This window comes from Glycine soja, chromosome 16 (assembly GCF_004193775.1).
Source record: "Glycine soja cultivar W05 chromosome 16, ASM419377v2, whole genome shotgun sequence".
Classification (NCBI taxonomy): Eukaryota; Viridiplantae; Streptophyta; class Magnoliopsida; order Fabales; family Fabaceae; genus Glycine; species Glycine soja.
In genome coordinates, this window is record NC_041017.1 from 36,891,687 (window position 1) to 36,912,249 (window position 20,563).

The following is a 20,563-nucleotide window of genomic DNA, read 5'->3' on the forward strand; positions in this document are numbered from 1 at the left end:
ACCAGCGCAATAAATAATAATAATTTATTAAGAAAAAATTGCTCCACCAAAGTAAAAAAAGCAAATAAACATATTGTGAACAACAAAAATATTGAATATCCATGATTCTTGAGCTCAATTTCAATCAAGGGTTTGTTTAATTATAATTCTTCTGTAAACAATATATATTTATCTCAACATTTCGTCCAAGACTTAATCTTCTTAATTGGAACCCCCTAAACGTAACCTGGCTGCCATGAACATCCCCAAAGCGAATAGCGATGTCCTCCATTGTGAAATTGGGCGATGAACAACTTGCAGCTATGATCACTTGGTAAGAACATGATGTGTCGTTCAATGCCTTCTTCATCTAATTAATAATATTGGACACAAAGAATAAAATAAAATTAAGTTTTGAATCGACCTTCATATTTTACATGCAGAAAGAAAACAGAAAAAATAAGGGTTGTGTCGAAAATTAAAGAGATAGCACTAGCTAGTACCTCAACAATTTAGCCATAGGAGTTGAACTCAGTTTCAGCATCGCAACGTTCGAGAGAATGAGACGTGAAATCATCTGAGACTAAAAGGGTCGTAAGTTCCGATGCAAATATGCAATACAGAACAAGACAATAAGAAGAAGAAGAACATGCAGCTTCATCGTTATCGTTTTCTTTTTCAGAATTTTCAACCGAAATTTTTCTGAATTTGGAAGAGAAACTTTATTATGTGCCTGCACATGGGTAACACCCTATTTGTTGGCCTTTGCATAACGTTATTAATTAATTTGTTGCATTCAGAAATATGTAAAAAAATTGTGCCTCAAGAAAAAAGAAATTAATTAGAACTTGCAGTATTATAGAGCAAAATATGTAAAAGGGTAAGAAATTCACATTATATATATATATATATATATATATATATATATATATATATATAAGAACTTAGATCAGTTATTTGGAGTTATTGTATGAAATAAATTAAATTGTCCCAAAAATGTTTAGTAAGTTTTACTTTATAAAATATACAACAACCAAATGATGACATATAGTTTAATAGAAATGCTAATAACATATATAGGAGTATTTTCTAGCACACACCTTTTTTTATCACATTTTTTTACTGGTTTGAATTTTATTAGACATTGAAAAAAAATTATAGCAGAAATTACAAAATTTTGTAAGTTCATAAATACTTTTTAATGATTTTCTCTTATAGTTTTATTTCAAGAAATTTCAATTAACAATAAGATATGCATTAGAAAAAACTGTTACTAACGCTTCTCTATATATATTTAAAATAAAGAGAAAAATTGGGGGAAAACTTAAAAATAGAATTATTATATTATTTCACCATGCAACAACACTAGGAATCTAAATTCTAAATTAATTCCTTTGAAAAGAGTCTCGTATATCTGCAAAGTATAAGATATGATTTATCACAGAATATCTAATAATTATCGTCAAGCAAACCACAAGATTCACTTCTAGAGGTATTTATCACACCTTATCATCTAAGAATCACTATTATAAATCTTTGGATACTAATTATAAAAGATATGTATATTTAGTGTGCAAAGGTTTTCTATAAATAAGCATCAAAAGGTTTATTATGTTAAGAGCCATTTTTACTAAAGACAAACATTCTCTTCATTTTTTTATTAATAAGCTTTTGAGAAAATAAATATTATTCTTCACAAAATGTGTACCATCTTTATTTTATTTATTTTCCAAAGGTTTATGAGATGAAAGAAATGAAGAGGATGCTTTTACTTGACTTCAACCTTCTTTGGTTCAAAAAAAAAATATTTAATTAATACTTTCTTTAAAAGAAAAAAGAAGAAAATATATGTATAATATTTCTAAGCACACATTGAAATTCCCGTTTTTGTTTTTGGTTGATTGTGTTGGGCTAGAGCCCAACCAAATACGAAAGATAAGCCCATGTAAACACAAGCCTGGTGTAATTGAAACTGAAAAAAAAAAGGCACACTTGGTTGAGTAGTGAGTGCTTCAAGCTAAGAAGCGAAACAGTGTCAGAATCTGAGTTCTTTGAACTCAAACCCTAAAAAAAACGATGTATCGTTTTTTGTCTTCCATTCGCCATGGCTGTGGATCTTCCCTCACATCACTTCTCGTGCCGAAACCCACTCTTCCATTCGACGCCGCCCTACGATCTCGCCGTTTACCTCAAAACGACGGTACTCTTCGAATCCCTCTGCTTTCATTTCCGCCGTTTTCGAAATGGAAAAAAAATTTGAAGTTTAGATGGCGTCGTTTCGATGTGTGGATTTACTCGAGACTGTGGAAATAGAAAATCGTGTATGCTTATAATTTTTTGACGGCGTCGTTTCGATGTGTGGATGGATAGGGATTAGAGGCAGTGTTTACTGTTTTCAAAGAGAGAAAAAAGAGAGAGAGAGAGAGAGAGAGAGGAAATTATGACAAAGTGAATGTTCGATTTTGGTTGCTGACTTGTGTTGTTTCGTTTGTGTGAGTTGGTCCCTGAAGTTGTTAATTTGTTATGGAGTTCACTTTGCTGAAGCTGTTGACTATGCTGAGAAGTTGTTCATTAGGTCTGAAATTGTGTGTTTAGTGTGTGATCCTTTTTAAAATAGTATGTGATATGATGTTCAATTTGTGCATGAGTGATTTGCCCATTGTTTCCTGTTATATGCAGAACCAAGGTTTTCGAAAACAGCCGGTGACTTTTTGGGGACTCCGTGACCGCAATTGTGGCCGCATTGTTTCTGAAAGTCTGTCTTTTCCATGACAAATAATAATTTGTGGACTGCATTTGATGGGCCTTAATTTTTTTTAGTTAATTTTATTACTGATTTCCTTTCATTTTTGTAGAGAGATTGGGGCGGTGGTGATCGGTTGATTTATTTATTTGGGTGTTCCTGAATTGTGTGTTTTCGGTTCTGAGCTAAATTGTTTGAGATCAGCACTTGTATACGTTATCATCAATATATGTTATGATCAATATCTGAATCCTAAATGGTTGAAATCAGAAAAGTAGTTGTGGCAGTAGTAATGGATGCATTGAATAACTCTGTGTCTCTATCATCTAATTTTGCAAGTAGAGGTTTTTTTTTTCCAGCTTATCTCAACGATGTTTATAAGGGGTCTTGTTCAATTTTCTGAAACTGCAGGACATGTTAGAGGATTTTCAAGCTCGAATTTTGATTGGAGGAATCTTATTGTGAACGAGAATGTGAATGCAGATGATTCTATGCAGGATGCAGAGAACAGAAACTCCGAAAAGTGGAATAATATGAGGCTGAATATGAATGCAGATGCAAAAGCTCCTCCAAATTTTGTGCAGAATAGAGGGAACATAAACTCCAGAAGCTGGAACAATATGCGACAGAATTTGAATGCTCCTCCAAATTTTATGGGGAATAGAGAGAACATAAACTCCAGAAGCCAGAATAATCTGGGCCAGAATGTGGATGCAAATGCAGATGCTCTTCCAGATTTTATGCAAGATAAAGAGAACATAAACATCGGAAGCAAGAATGATGCTGAGACTGGCTGGAACTCTAGGCCTATGGACTTTGTAAGAGGAATTATAGATGAAGATAATTTTATGAAGGGTTCTCCCTTTCATCAGTATCAATATGAGCAGGATGCTGATTTTGTTCATATAAAGATGTTGCGTAATAATACCTTTGTTACTGTAACAGATTCTCAAGGAAATATAAAACTCAGTGGTTCTGCTGGTCCATTGAAAGACCTGAAATCAGGGCAAAAGCTTTCTAGGTATGCAGCCGAGGCAACTGCGGAAGTTGTTGGCCGAAAGGCTAGGGGTTTGGGATTGAAATCTGTTGTCATGAAAGTGAATGGATTTACTCATTTTAGGAGAAAAAGGAATGCAATAATGAGCTGGAAGGAGGGCTTTACTGCTGGTTCTCGAGGGGATAGAAATCCAATTGTATACATTGAAGATACTACAAGAAAACCCCATAATGGTTGCAGACTCCCAAAGAAACGACGAATATAGGTGTTTGCAATTGAGGTGGTTGAAGAAAGCATTATTTAACTGGGATGAAGACACAATTTAGGTGCTGTTTTGGGCACATGATGATATTTTTGTTTAGCACATTTCATTATGATTCTAGTTGTTACTTGTAGACTGTGTTTTCTGCCTCTTGTTTACAGTTTGTACAATTTTGAAGATTCAATAACCAGAATTTTCTGTAACAGTATGTACTGAATCACTATTCTCAACTGAATGGGGATCATACTTGTTCTTGTGTTACTGTTGACCACGGCTCCCAAACTCAATATTTTTTTTTGCGTAAATAAAATCAGCCAATACTTACATTCTGGTGTATAAAAAGGAGATGTAATATATATATATATATATAACAATTCTTATAATAATTTATACATCATTGTTTGTCTATATCTTTTTCATCACATTAAATTTATCTTTTAAAAAAACATGGGTTGCGTGCGATTGAAATCCAAAATAGTAGGTGATGTATTCATCACGCCATAATTTGCACCTTTTCAGGCTTCCAATCATAACGATCCATTGCACCACTTCTAAATAGCTCCACAAAACAAGTCGAAGATACACAATCACCATTTATGTGAAATATATCTAGAGAACACTGCTCAGTTGTCCTTGAACGTGGAACAGTTTTTCTACATATACCTGATAATCAATTTTTTTTTAAAAAAAAGAGAAAGATTCAAGTTAATATTGCTCCAAATTAATAAGCTTCCTTTAATTAATTAGTAAACATAGAAAAATAAAAGTTCAATCATCAGCTTGGCATAAAAATAAATCCACTCTTATTTAAATAGTGATCTAGGCATGTGCAATTTGCAAGCATGAGTTTAAAAGCCATCAAACTATTTATTAATTAGTGTTTTAATTACCAAATATCACAAAAGTTAATTAATCACTAGTCATTAGAAATGATCAAGGCTCTAGGCTCTAGTACTATCACTACCTTGTTAGCTACCAAGCCTTTTCTACCCTGGTAGCCATTCTATACAAAATATAGATGCAATTTATGAACTTTTGAGCAACAAGAAGCGTTATAATTACGTATCTGTTCAGTTTACCTATTTTTGTCATTTTTTTAAAAAATAAACTTCTATAACCAAGCAAGTAACAAATAAAACTAATGACGATCCTAAATAAATTAATAAAAACAAACCAATGCAATAAATAATAATTGGAAGAAAAAAAAACTGTACTCCACCTATGTGAAAAAAAAGCAAATAAAGAAAGAAAATTTAGCTCGAAATAAACATATCGTGAACAACAAAATTGAATATCCATATTCTTGAGCTCAAGAGTATAAATCCTATGCATGAACCCACGATATCTACTTTAAATATTGATATAGTTATCATTTAAATATATATTTTTTAGATTAAGTAAATTTTAAAATTAATCAATCCCAAAAGTTTTATGGTAATCTTAAAAGGACATCTCAAATTTAAATGAACAATTAATTACCTTATGTTAGGTCATGAATCCTAATTAGTTTAAGGTCTCAAATTAAACTTGCTTTCATTGTATATGTTACTTATGTATGATGCTAATATAAGTTTCATAAATGCTAATACCATATGCCAGGAGTTGCTGACTAGACTGTGTACGTTTAATTTATGAAGCTACAGTGCCAGAATCGTAATGTAATCTAAACAACAAAATTAAAAGGAAATTTAATGTGATGAAAAAGATATAGACAAACAATGAAATTATATGTGATGGAAAGATTATCTAATAGAAAAACAAATCACTCCAATACATGTAGACAGATTCAAATACGAGAACAAATTAAACTTCAAAACAAATTAACTGTCAATCTATTATTGACAATATTAAGAATAAAAAAGATATAGATGCTATAAATAGCATGTACCAACTCCAACAAGAATTGACTAACTTGTACTTTGACTATAGGAAAGAGAGATTACAAGATAGGCCAAGGAACCAATTCACCCAGTATATATTCCTTCTGCATACAATTTCAGATTTGAGTTGCTTTCACAAATTACTCAGGGAGTGATAGCAAACTCTCTCTGTACACACCACAGCGTAATAAAATACCACAGCCAATGTTGTGACAACGTGCGTGACGCTCAAGCAAATCACCTTTCTTATTAAGTTTCACTAATGTCTTGTGATTTGATCCCAAAAACTCATCTTTTTTGGTTAAACATATTGGGTAAAAGACAGGGGGAAAGAAGAGTAAAGGAGGACCTGTATGCTGATTATAAATTGGAACAACTAATAACTTGGTCCACGATGACTGCACTTTATATTCTTTCATCATCCAAATTGTAGTTTCACGACCAATATTAGCACCACAGAGACACAGACATCCTTCCATGACCCTCAAATCACATATTTGATCTTTAACGGCGAAATTAAGTGGCAGTAGAATTTCAAATAATCTCCTTTCCGTCACATCAAATGAAATAATCACAGCTTGACGACGACCATCACAGCGTCTAACAAACCAATGAAGAGCCCCATTGAAGAACACTCCATGTCCTAAATCAAGAGGATAATATAGAGCAGTACCCAACATGCGACTCCATGAATTGGTTCTCAAGGAGAAACAATGGACCTCTGTGCGCCACGCTTCAATTCTTAAATTAACTATCACGTAGTCATCAGTTGATGAGTCATATCCAAAGCCACATCGATCAGCATAGAAATTATATATATGATCATCCATCAAATAGCTAATTCCTTTCCGGAGACCTGTTGAAGGATTCCATATGATGAAATTTAAGGCACCACTGGTTGTCATCAAGAGTATAAATCCTCTACATGAACCCACGATATCTATCATGCGATTATAATATTTGTCTTCAGGTGACGGAAGAGGATAGTTAAAGACTACTTTGGCAGAATTTTCATCATGAAGTGATGCCTCTATATCTGTGCATTCAACTTGATGATCGTTGGCAGACAGATAAAGTCTGGTGGTGGGTGTTGCAGCTAGGGCAAAGTGGGATCGAGCGAATTCTGGATGAGAAATAAGAGAAAACCATAACTTACACATGCATTTAAAACGCAATATCGATCTCACAGGCAACATCATCAGAATTTCTGTGATCAAATCCTCAGGGAGAGTATGAGGAAGAGTGGCATTCATATGCTTCATCTTTGGTTTTCTTTTTTTGCCGAACGTGAAACGCTTCAACAATTGAACCACTGTATAGGATTTATAGATCGCACAAACAAAAAATATAAATGAGCCAAATCTTAAAGGGATGATATAAGATTTCAAATGATAAATAAACAGGATATTCTTATAATATGAATTATTTATATATTTTATGCCTTTCAAATTTCAAATAATATCTTTAACCTTTAATCTTTTAATTAAATATCGAGATATTTTATCAATTTGAAGATATGTTTTAGATAAATTAAATCTTAAAATTATTATAACTGTAATCTTAATAGATCATAAAAATTCTGTTGTAATCCTAATTTATTGTGATCTTAATACTAGAATGATAGGTCAAAATGTAAAAATTAAAAATTAACATAAAATTAATACTAATCAAAATTATATAGTAATCTTAAATTTTAGTTTAGTTAAAAATGAAAAATATATTCAATTTAACATGGTATATCAAGATTTGAAATATGAATCAAATTAAAAATAAACTCTAAATTTAAATTATATTCATTTTATTCAAACTTTCAAAAATAGGATATAAAAGCAGAGTGGCTTAGTCTTCATTCTTTTGTCAAGGGTTGATTATATATATATATATATATATATCAACATTTCGTCCAAGACTTAATCTTCTTAGAACGCCCTAAACGTAACCTTGGTTTCCATGAACATCCCCAAAGCGAATAGCAATGTTCTCCATTGTGAAATTGGGCGATGAGCGACTTGCAGCTATGATCACTTGGTAAGAACATGATGTGTCGTTCAATGCCTTCTTTATCTAATTAATAATATTGGACACAAAGAATAAAATAAAATTAAGTGCTGAATCGACCTTCATATTTTACATGCAGAGAGAAAACAGAAAAAATAAGGGTTGTGTGGAAAATTAAAGAGATAGCACTAGCTAGTACCCCAGCAATGTAGCCATAGGAGTTGAACTCAGTTTCAGCATCGCAACGTTCGAGAGAATGAGACGTGAAATCATCTGAGACTGAAAGGGTCGTAAGTTCCGATGCAAATATGCAATACTGAACAAGAGAATAAGAATAAGAAGAAGAAGAACATGCAGCTTCATCGTTATCGTTTTCTTTTTTCAGAATCGTCAACCGAAATTTTTCTGAATTTGGAAGAGAAACTTTATTATGTGCCTGCGCATGGGTAACACCCTATTTGTTGGCATTTGCATAACGTTATTAATTAATTTGTTGCAATCAGAAATATGTTAAAAAATTGTGCCTCAAGAAAAAGAAATTAAGAACTTGCAGTATTATAGAACAAAATATGTAAAGTGGTAAGAAATTCACATTATACATATATATATATATATATATATAAGAACTTAGATCATTTATTTGGAGTTATTGTATGAAATAAATTAAATTGTCCCAAAACTGTTTAGTAAGTTTTACTTTATAAAATACACAACAACCAAATGATGACATATAGTTTAATAGAAATGCTAATAACATTTATTGGAGTATTTTCTAGCACACCTTTTTTTATCACATTTTTTTACTGGTTTGAATTTTATTTGAAATTGAAAAAAAATTATAGCAGAAATTACAAAATTTTGTAATTAAGTTCATAAATACTTTTTAATGATTTTCTCTTATAATTTTATTTCAAGAAATTTCAATTAACAATAAGATATGCATTAGAAATAACTGTTATTAACGCTTCTCTATATATATTTAAAATAAAGAGAAAAATTGGGGGAAAACTTAAAAATAAAATTAATATATTATTCTTCACAAAATGTGTACCGTCTTTGCAAAGACTAGATCACGCATTTACACTACTCCATGTTATTATTTCCGACGATAATAATAAATAAAAAAATTACAGAAATCTTCTCTAAGATTTTATATTATTTACTTAAAAACTTGGTCGGATTTGATCGGTCACGGTTATATAATCAGGAAAAAAAATCAAAACTTATATAATTATATTATTAAATTATTATTTATGAATTTATGTTATTAATTTTAATACTTGAATCATTATTTTAGATTTTAAAATATAAATTAATTTTTTTTAATCAAATAATATTAATTATATACTTTTATATTATATATATATATATATATATATATATATAATTTTAAATTTTTTAATATATATCAAATCAATTACTAATCCATGGTTACACATCTAGAACCTAGTTTCGTTACTTTCATTTACATATATATATTTCTGCTTCTCCTAAAATCATTACTTTGACCACCCCTGTTGTGACAACACTGTTAAGCTGTGTACGTACGTTTACAAAGCTATAATTTCTACATTCATTGCACATGCAGGTATCTTTAGGGATACATGTGAGAAGGCCTATCAACATCAATACAAGAAACAAACAAATTAAACCAACGGCATACAAAGACAAATTCAAATACAAGGACAAGTTAAACTTTAACAATCCAATTTTAAAATCATGTGATAGTGGAATTTCTATATTCTCTTTTTTGTCACATCAAATGAAATATATAATTTCACTACGTACGTGATATAACTAACCAATGAAGAACCTTATTCAAGGGCAATTCATGAATGTGGCTCCATGAATGGATTCTCAAAGATAAACAATGGAATTCGCACCACCGTTCACTTCTTACTTGTGGTGTTACATTAGTCATCGATCAGTTGATGAGTCATAACCATAGCCACATTGATCTACATGAAAATCATATCGATGTGCATCATCCATTCCATAGTTAATTCCTTTCTAGAGCCCGGTAGATGGATTCCATACGATGAAATCAAAGACATCATCGGTTATCAAGAGTATAAAATCCTCTGCATGAACCCACCATATCTACTTTAAATATTGATATACTTAATTATCATTTAAAGATGTTTTTTTTAGATTAAGTAAATTTTCAAATTAATCAATCCCAAAAAGTTTTATTGTAATCTTAAAAGGACATGTCAAATTTAAATTAACAATTAGTTACCTTGTGTTAGGTCATGGATCCAAATTAGATTAAGGTCTCAAACTTGCTTTCATTGTGAACTTGCATATCTGTTACTTAACTTGTGTATGATGCTAATATAAGTTTCACAAATGCTAAAACCATATGCCAGGAGTTGCTGACTAGGCTGTGTACGTTTATAAAGCTACAGTGCCAGAATCCTAATGTAATCAAAACAACAAAATTAAAAGGTAATTTAAAAATTATCCAAGAGGGATTCATTGACCTTCCTAAGTAGTAAGTACTCCAAAACTTGCAACACATGACCTAACAGAGATCAACTCTTCCATATGAGAATATTTGCGTGTCATGAAACTCAGTACGTATACATTTTATACAACCAACATATGCCAAAGCTTTAGGGATATCATGAAATTATGTGATGGAAAGATTATCAACATTAATAGAAAAACAAATCACTCCAATACATGTAGACAGATTCAAATACGAGAACAAATTAAAATTCAAAACAAATTAACTGTCAACCTATTATTGACAATATTAAGAATAAAAAAGATATAGATGCTATAAATAGCATGTACCAACTGCAACAAGAATTGACTAACTTGTACTTTGACTATAGGAAAGAGAGATTACAAGATAGGCCAAGGAACCCAATTCACTCATTATGCCTTCTGCACACAATTTCAGACTTCAGTTGCTTTCACAAATTACTCAGGCAGTGATAGCAAACTCTCTCTGTACACACCACAGTGTACTAAAATAGTACAGTCCATGTAGTGCCAACGTGCCTGATGCTCAAGCAAATCACCTTTCTTGTTAAGTTTCACTAATGTCTTATGATTTGATCCCAAAAACTCATCTTTTTTGGTTGAACATATTGGGTAAAAGACAGGGAGAAAAGGATGACACTGATTATAAATTGGAACAATTAACTTGGTCCACGATGACTGCACTTTATATTCTTTCATCATCCAAATTGTAGTTCCACAACCCATTTTAGCAACACAGAGACACAAACATCCTTCCATGACCCTCAAATCATATATTTGATTTTCAACGGCGAAATCAGGTGGCAGTGGAATTTCAAATAATCCCCTTTCCGTCACATCAAATGAAGTAATCACAGCTTGACGACGACCATCCCAGAGTCTACCAAACCAATGAAGAGCCCCATTAAAAAACACCCCATTTCCACAATCAAGAGGAAAATATATAGCTGTACCCAAAATGCGACTCCATGAATTGGTTCTCAAGGAGAAACAATGGACCTCCGTGCGCCACCCTTCAATTGTTAAATTCACTATCACGTAGTCATCAGTTGATGAGTCATATCCAAAGCCACATCGATCAGCATAGAAATTATATACATGATCATCCATCACATACCTAATTCCTTTCCGGAGACCCGTTGAAGGATTCCATATGATGAAATCTAAGGCACCACTGGTTAACAAGAGTATAAATCCTCTACATGAACCCACGATATTTATCGCGCAATTATAATATTCGTTTTCCGGTGACGGAAGGGGAAAGTTAAAGACTACTTTGGCAGAATTATCATCATGAAGTGATGCCTCTATATCTGTGCATTCAACTTGATAACCGTTGGTTGACAGAAAAAGTCTGGTGGTGGGTGTTGCAGCTAGGGCAAAGTGGGATCGAGCGAATTCTGGATCAGAAATAAGAGAAAACCATGACTTACACATGCATTTAAAACGCAATATCGATCTCACAGGCAACATCATCAGAATTTCTGTGATCAAATCCTCAGGGAGAGTATGAGGAAGAGTGGCATTCATATGCTTCATCTTTGGTTTTCTTTTTTTGCCGAACGTGAAACGCTTCAACAATTGAACCACTGTATAGGATTTATAGATCGCACAAACAAAAAATATAAATGAGCCAAATCGTAAAGGGATGATAAAAGATTTCAAATGATAAATAAACAGGATATTCTTATAATATGAATTATTTATATATTTTTATGTCTTTCAAATTTCAAATATTATCTTTAACCTTTAATCTTTTAAATATCGAGATATTTTATCAATTTGAAGATATGTTTAAGATAAATTAAATCTTAAAATTATTATAACTGTAATCTTAATAGATCCTAAAAATTCTGTTGTAATCCTAATTTATTGTGATCTTAATACTAGAATGATAAGTAAAAATGTAAAAATTAAAAATTAACATAAAATTAATACTAATCTAAATTATATAGTAATCTTAAAATTAACATGGTAGTTAAAAGGAAATTTTTTGTAGCACAAATTATGCCCGAACCACCTTCAACTGGGTTGGGTGCGATTGAAATCCAAAATAGTAGGTGATGTGTTCATCACGCCATAGATTTGCACCTTTTCAGGCTTCCAACCATAACCATCCATAGCACCATATCTAAATAGCTCCACAAAACAAGTTGAAGATACACAATCACCATTTATGTGAAATATATCTAGAGAACACTGCTCAGTTGTCCTTGAACGTGGAACAACCAGTTTTTCTACATATACCTGATAATCAATTTTTTTAAAAAAAGAAAGATTCAAGCTAATATTGCTCCAAATTAATAAGCTTCCTTTAATTAAAACATAGAAAAATAAAAGTTCAATCATCAGCTTGGCATAAAAATAAATCCACTCGTATTTAAATAGTGATCTAGGCTTGTGCAATTTACAAGCATGAGTTTAAAAGCCATCAAACTATTTATTAATTCGTGTTTTAATTACCAAATATCACAATAAAAGTTAATTTAATCACTTGTTATTAGAAATGATCAAGGCTCTAGGCTCTAGTACTATCACTACCTTGTTAGCTACCAAGCCTTTTCTACTCTGGTAGCCATTCTATACAAAATATAGATGCAATTTATGAACTTTTGAGAAACAAGAAGCGTTATAATTACGTATCTGTTCAGTTTACCTATTTTTGTCATTTTTTTTAAAAAAATAAACTTCTATAACCAAGCAAGTAACAAATAAAACTAATGACGATCCTAAATAAATTAACAAAAACAAACCAATGCAATAAATAATAATTGGGAAAAAAAAACTGTACTCCACCTATGTGAAAAAAGCAAATAAATTAAGAAAGAAAATTTAGCTCGAAATAAACATATCGTGAACAACAAAATTGAATATCCATATTCTTGAGCTCAAGAGTATAAATCCTCTGCATGAACCCACCATATCTACTTTAAATATTGATATAGTTATCATTTAAAGATGTTTTTTTTTTAGATTAAGTAAATTTTAAAATTAATCAATCCCCAAGTTTTATGATAATCTTAAAAGGACATGTCAAATTTAAATGAACAATTAGTTACCTTATGTTAGGTCATGGATCCTAATTAGTTTAAGGTCTCAAATTAAACTTGCTTTCATTGTATATGTTACTTGTGTATGATGCTAATATAAGTTTCATAAATGCTAAAACCATATGCCAGGAGTCGCTGACTAGACTGTGTTATGAAGCTACAGTGCCAGAATCGTAATGTAATCAAAACAACAAAATTAAAAGGAAGCATAAAAATCATCCAAGAGGGATTCATTGACCTTCATATATAGTGAGTACTGCAAAACATACAACCAACACCTGCATCACGTACATGACCTAACAGAGATCAACTCTTCCATATGAGAATATTTGCATGTCATGAAACGTCTCAGTACGTATACATTTTATACAACCAACATATGCCAAAGCTTTAGGGATATCATGAAATTATATGTGATGGAAAGATTATCAATATTAATAGAAAAACAAAATCACTCCAATACATGTAGACAGATTCAAATACGAGAACAAATAATTAATTAACTGTCAACCTATTGACAATATTAAGAATAAAAAAGATATAGATGCTACAAATAGCATGTACCAACTCCAACAAGAATTGACTAACTTGTACTTTGACTATAGGAAAATATATTGCCTTCTGCATACAATTTCAGATTTGGGTTGCTTTCACAAATTACTCAGGGAGTGATAGCAAACTCTCTCTGTACACACCACCGCGTAATAAAATACCACAGCCCATGTTGTGACAACGTGCGTGATGCTCAAGCAAATCACCTTTCTTATTAAGTTTCACTAATGTCTTGTGATTTGATCCCAAAAACTCATCTTTTTTGGTTAAACATATTGGGTAAAAGACACGGAGAAAAGGATGACACTTATTATAAATTGGAACAATTAACCTGGTCCACGATGACTGCACTTTATATTCTTTCATCATCCAAATTGTAGTTTCACGACCAATATTAGCACCACAGAGACACAGACATCCTTCCATGACCCTCAAATCACATATTTGATCTTTAACGGCGAAATCAGGTGGCAGTGGAATTTCAAATAATCCCCTTTCCGTCACATCAAATGAAATAATCACAGCTTGACGACGACCATTACAGCGTCTAACAAGCCAATGAAGAGCCCCATTAAAGAACGCTCCATGTCCTAAATCAACAGGATAATATAGAGCAGTACCCAGAATGCGACTCCATGAATTGGTTCTCAAGGAGAAACAATGGACCTCCGTGCACCACCCATCAATTTTTAATTTCACTATCACGTAGTCATCAGTTGATGAGTCATATCCAAAGCCACATCGATCATCACAGAAATTATATGCATGATCATCCATCACATAGCTAATTCCTTTCCGGAGACCCGTTGAAGGATTCCATATGATGAAATCTAAGGCACCACTGGTTATCATCAAGAGTATAAATCCTCTACATGAACCCACGATATCTATCGCGCGATTATAATGTTTGTCTTCAGGTGACGGAAGAGGATAGTTAAAGACTACTTTGGCAGAATTGTCATCATGAAGTGATGCCTCTATATCTGTGCATTCAACTTGATGATCGTTGGCAGACAGATAAAGTCTGGTGGTGGGTGTTGCAGCTAGGGCAAAGTGGGATCGAGCGAATTCTGGATGAGAAATAAGAGAAAACCATGACTTACACATGCATTTAAAACGCAATATCGATCTCACAGGCAACATCATCAGAATTTCTGTGATCAAATCCTCAGGGAAAGTATGAGGAAGGGTGGCATTCATATATTTCATCCTTGGTTTTCTTTTTTTGCCGAACGTGAAACGCTTCCACAATTGAACCACTGTATAGGATTTATAGATCGCACAAACAAAAAATATAAATGAGCCAAATCTTAAAGGGATAATAAAGATTTCAAATTATAAATAAACAAGATATTCTTATAATATGAATTGTTTATATATTTTATGTCTTTCAAATTTCAAATAATATCTTTAACCTTTAATCTTTTAATTAAATATCGAGATATTTTATCAATTTGAAGATATGTTTTAGATAAATTAAATCTTAAAATTATTATAACTGTAATCTTAATAGATCCTAAAAATTCTGTTTTAATCCTAATTTACTGTGATCTTAATACTAGAATGATAGGTCAAAATGTAAAAATTAAAAATTAACATAAAATTAATACTAATCTAAATTATATAGTAATCTTAAATTTAGTTTGGTTAAAAATGAAAAATATATTCAATTCAACATGGTATATCAAGATTTAAAATATGAATCAAATTAAAAATAAACTCTAAATTTAAATTATATTCATTTTATTCAAACTTTCAAAAATAGGTTATAAAAGCAGAGTGGCTTAGTCTTCATTCTTTTGTCAAGGGTTGATATATATATATATATATATATATATATAGCTCTAACCTAAATAATAATTGGAAAAAAAACTATACTCCACCTATGTGAAAAAAGCAAATGAAGAAAGAAAATTTAGCTCGAAATAAACATATCGTGAACAACAAAATTGAATATCCATATTCTTGAGCTCAATTTCTATCTTTAAAATTAAGCTACGACAACCAAGCAAGTAACAAAACCATTGTACCAGTGCAATAAATAATAATAATTCATTAAGAAAAAATTGCTCCACCAAAGTAAAAAAGCAAATAATCATATTGTGAACAAGAAAAATATTGAATATCCATGATTCTTGAGCTCAATTTCAATCAAGGGTTTGTTTAATTATAACTCTTCTCAAAACAATATATATATTTATCTTAACATTTCGTCCAAGACTTAATCTTCTTAGAACGCCCTAAACGTAACCTTGGTTGCCCTGAACATCCCCAAAGCGAATAGCAATGTTCTCCATTGTGAAATTGGGCGATGAGCAACTTGCAGCTATGATCACTTGGTAAGAACATGATGTGTCGTTCAATGCCTTCTTCATCTAATTAATAATATTGGACACAAAGAATAAAATAAAATTAAGTTTTGAATCGACCTTCATATTTTACATGCAGAAAGAAAACAGAAAAAATAAGGGTTGTGTGGAAAATTAAAGAGATAGCACTAGCTAGTACCCCAACAATGTAGCTCGAGGGGATAGAAGTCCAATTGTATACATTGAAGATACTACAAGAAAACCCCATAATGGTTGCAGACTCCCAAAGAAACGACGAATTTAGGTGTTTGCAATTGAGGTGGTTGAAGAAATTAAGCATTATTTAACTGGGATGAAGACACAATTTAGGTGCTGTTTTGGGCACATGATGATATTTTTGTTTAGCACATTTCATTATGATTCTAGTTGTTACTTGTAGACTGCGTTTTCTGCCTCTTGTTTACAGTTTGTACAATTTTGAAGATTCAATAACCAGAATTTTCTGTAACAGTATGTACTGAATCACTATTCTCAACTGAATGGGGCTCATACTTGTTCTTGTGTTACTGTTGACCACGGCCCCCAAACTCTTTTTTTTTTTTTTTTGCGTAAATAAATGAAATGAAAATAAAATCAGCCAATACTTACATTCTGGTGTATAAAAAGGAGATTTAATATATATATATATATATATATATATATATATATATATAATATATATATATATATATAATTATACATCATTTTTTGTCTTTATCTTTTTCATGATATTAAATTTATCTTTTAAAAAAAATGCTTTATACTACTTAAGGGATCATATTCAATGTCAGTCGAACTGTGTGGTTTTGTAGCATAGTTGGAGATTTGTATTTCACATTGTTGGTTTCACAGTTTGAAGAGTATAAAATATGTGATCATAATAATTCTTCTTACTTTCTTAGATCGTTCCGTAGTCTTGGACAAGGCAAGATTTACTCGGTGACACAACTTAAGATTTTAAATTTTAACTGGTGCCTGTTGATGAATGAATTCACTGATTCTGAACGGTATAAAACTTAATAAACGCTATACTTAGATCTCAAGAAGGACAATTTATTTTAAGAAGTCTGTTATAGTCAAAAGCATGGGAGAAAATGTCCAAAGCAAAACACGTATCTCTCAATCTCAGAAATTACTTTCTCGTGATTGTTCACTATCGCTCGCAGTTGACCTCAACAAAGTTATCACACGGATATAGGTTATAATAGACAGTAAAAGGAATCACATTCATAGCATAAGCCACGTTTTATTTCAAACATTGAAATGCCAAGTCTGATCCACAAAAAAAAAAAAAAAAAACTTCCTTAAAATATTTAATGTAATTCTCTAATAAAAACAGGCCATGATCATCATAATTTTACTTTTTCAAAAGAAGAGGGCCAACATTATCTCCGGTGGCTTTGTTGTGCTTTACATGGCTTCCATCACATAGAGGAAAAGTCCCTGATCTCCAACATCTGCACCCAAGCACTCAGAAAGATAAGATTTTTGGAATTCAAATTGCATCAAACACACACTATAGAAGGGGAAAATCAAGACTTTCCACTTGATACAAGATTCTAAGGAATGCTTCATTTTTCAACCCTTAACTTCCAAACCACATCAAACATGTCCTTTTGCCATTACCTTTTAAATGGGACTTGAAAGTAGTACAACTACCTAGGCTAAAACTTGTTTTATATGCATCAAATGTTGAACATTATCCTGTTGAGGACATTTGATACCAGAACAGATGTTGATTATACTTTGATATGAAATGAATATTCAATGCACTGGAGCATGGAATAAACCAGAATAATTCATCTTCATATTCATGCAACTTGTTTTAAGCAACAAACTAAAGCTTCACAACTCTGCATTTGACCATGAATGACACCAAGCAGGCTATTGATTCTCGAACAATTGATATTTTCTTTTTCTAAATTGTACTGGTTAAACACATTAACTTCAATGATATGGTGCATACAATACACTCTTCTGGATGAAAATTGAGAGCAGAACCTGTGATAATGAAAATAGTATAGTTCTATTTTTCCCCCTTTCTATTTCATTTGGCTCCCAATGAAAATTTATAGAAAAAATAATCTTAATTTATCACAATTAAATAGTAACATGCTATCAAAAGAATTTATTTCCCTGAACCAAAGTGAAAACATTTAGAGTTTTTGTGGAAACGAATTAGTGGAATCATTCCCTTTTATATTTTCATGATAGAGCACATTTTAAAACCAACAAACATGTTAACATCATAGAAATTAGAAAGAAGTTTCAGTCCTCCTGTTGCACACTACCTCAAATAAAAATAGAAGAAAGCTACCTCCTCAACCAAGCACATAATGGCATAGAAAAGTATGGCATAACGATAGAATTATCCAGAAAGTAAGAGCTTGACAAACTGAACCTTACCTGCAATAAGGAGTGAGGGGCTTGGAGAGTTCAGTTACCACCACAGAATCTACCACTTTCTCTTCACTCTTCCTTATATCTGGGTTTATGCTCACAGCCTCAGCTTTCACCAACACTACACGCCTTGGCCTCCCACCATCAACACCAACAAAGGAACTAGCCTTGAAATGGGTACCTAAAACTCCCCTTGGGATCATGCCATTGAAGAAACCTGCACCAACGTGGCTTAGAACAGACTCCATTCAAAAGGGTCTCTCTTTTTCACTCCTTTCTCTGTTTTTTATGAGATTATCTTCTCCTTGGCTTCATAAATCACAACTACTACCATGCTATGTAACCGAGTAGTGGATGAGATAAGAAAGGGAGAGGATTGAATGTAATGACACGTGTTCCTGAACTTGTGGATGCCACACTCCTGTGTTCTTGTCCTCATAGGCACTTTGAAATGACACAAATAGACATGTTGTTACTCTACTTTATTTATGGCGAGAGAAAAAAATCATAAATGATTAGGAGCATTAGGTGACCACTCAACTACTATGTGCCATTTGTAGAGAGAGAGAAAAAGTGTGAAAGTGTTAAATTACGAAAAACTGTAAAACTTGTAATTACTCAAGAAGAAAATAATTTAATGTTAATATGTCATGATCATTGTCACCCGGTAAAGGGTCATAAATTTTGTATCATGTTGATGTTATGCTGCTATATAGTAATAATTATCACCGTGATGAATCATTCAATGCAATGCAACATGTACTTTTCAACAAAAATAACATCTCAACGGCTCAACTTGCAATGCAATGTGGACTTTGAAGCTTTCTTGTCATTAGATTTCAGCATATTCCTAGCTATGAAAATCATGAGAACTTAACAAGAAAGATGCATGCAGAAAGTAAAAGCATATTCCTTCTAAAATTTGAATTATTTATATATGTGTACATGTAATAGCGCATGCAATATGTATGTACATGTACTTTAAATACTATTGTTTTGCTATTATTACTTTTAGACCAGAACGCTTCAATTTGAAGTGAAACAAGGTCAAAATTATCGGCATACCCTTAAATTTGGAGTTCAATTTTGGTTCACGTTGAATATTATGTAAGAATTCAAAATATCGAGTTATAATTATTTTTTAAAGGAAATATCGAGTTATAATAATCACCACATGTTCCATTAAAAAAAAAGAACCACATGCAAGCATAAATCCAATTTTTATCCCAAAAGCAAAAGGCCACCACATTAGTTGTACCACCAAATAATCAATGCCATAAAAATAAAAATATCCAAAAAGTAAGAATGAAAGAGACTCAACCACCACCAAAGATTATAAAAACAAAACGTAAACTTTTTTTCCTTTCAACAAACAAAACTTGAATAGAAAAACGAAAACGAAAAGAAAAACTACCAAAATAAAAATCGTGTAGTGTAGTATTTTTTAGGTAGGTAGTTCAAAACAATAAATTGTAAAAATTAAGAACTTAATTAAAACACATGTATAATATAAAGATTTTTGGTATATCCTTATTCAATCATTCCTTATCATATATAAAAAAGATGATTGACTTTCCTATATTAGCTTTAAATATTATATATAATATTTTTCTAATTAAATGATGACAATAGACTTTTTACATAAAAATTAAACTCTCAATTTTATAAAAATTACCATAGTTTTTTATAAAAACAATATAATATCAATCAATTAAAAATCATAATATTTCTAACTTCTACAATTATTGTATACAAAAATCATTCATAATTATTCCTATAAAAAAAACACACAGACACCAAAATATTAATGAAATTACACAAAACCCCCCCTCAGCATTTGACAAAAGTGTCAAATGAATAAAGT

General features: G+C 31.6%; 2 protein-coding genes across 5 annotated transcripts; one reads left to right on the forward strand and one right to left on the reverse strand.

Annotated features, from left to right (window-relative positions):
* Nucleotides 1-1,969: 1,969 nt before the first annotated feature.
* Nucleotides 1,970-16,831, forward strand: LOC114390879 (probable ribosomal protein S11, mitochondrial). Of its 4 annotated transcripts, none has more exons than XM_028351794.1 (3): nucleotides 1,970-2,179; nucleotides 3,134-3,952; nucleotides 16,533-16,831. In XM_028351794.1, the coding sequence occupies exons 1-3, from the start codon at nucleotides 2,056-2,058 to the stop codon at nucleotides 16,562-16,564; spliced, it is 975 nt and encodes a 324-aa protein (XP_028207595.1). In that variant the 5' UTR covers nucleotides 1,970-2,055; the 3' UTR covers nucleotides 16,565-16,831. The 4 variants fall into 4 exon arrangements, with proteins under 4 accessions (XP_028207595.1, XP_028207596.1, XP_028207597.1 ...); XM_028351795.1 differs by having other exon boundaries at nucleotides 3,134-3,921; nucleotides 16,502-16,831; XM_028351796.1 differs by having other exon boundaries at nucleotides 3,134-3,907; nucleotides 16,488-16,831.
* Nucleotides 16,832-17,494: 663 nt separating this feature from the next.
* Nucleotides 17,495-19,053, reverse strand: LOC114389664 (CDGSH iron-sulfur domain-containing protein NEET-like). Its single transcript, XM_028350391.1, has 2 exons — nucleotides 18,706-19,053; nucleotides 17,495-17,756 (listed from the first exon to the last, which is right to left on the reverse strand). The coding sequence occupies exons 1-2, from the start codon at nucleotides 18,945-18,947 to the stop codon at nucleotides 17,657-17,659; spliced, it is 342 nt and encodes a 113-aa protein (XP_028206192.1). The 5' UTR covers nucleotides 18,948-19,053; the 3' UTR covers nucleotides 17,495-17,656.
* Nucleotides 19,054-20,563: the final 1,510 nt, after the last annotated feature.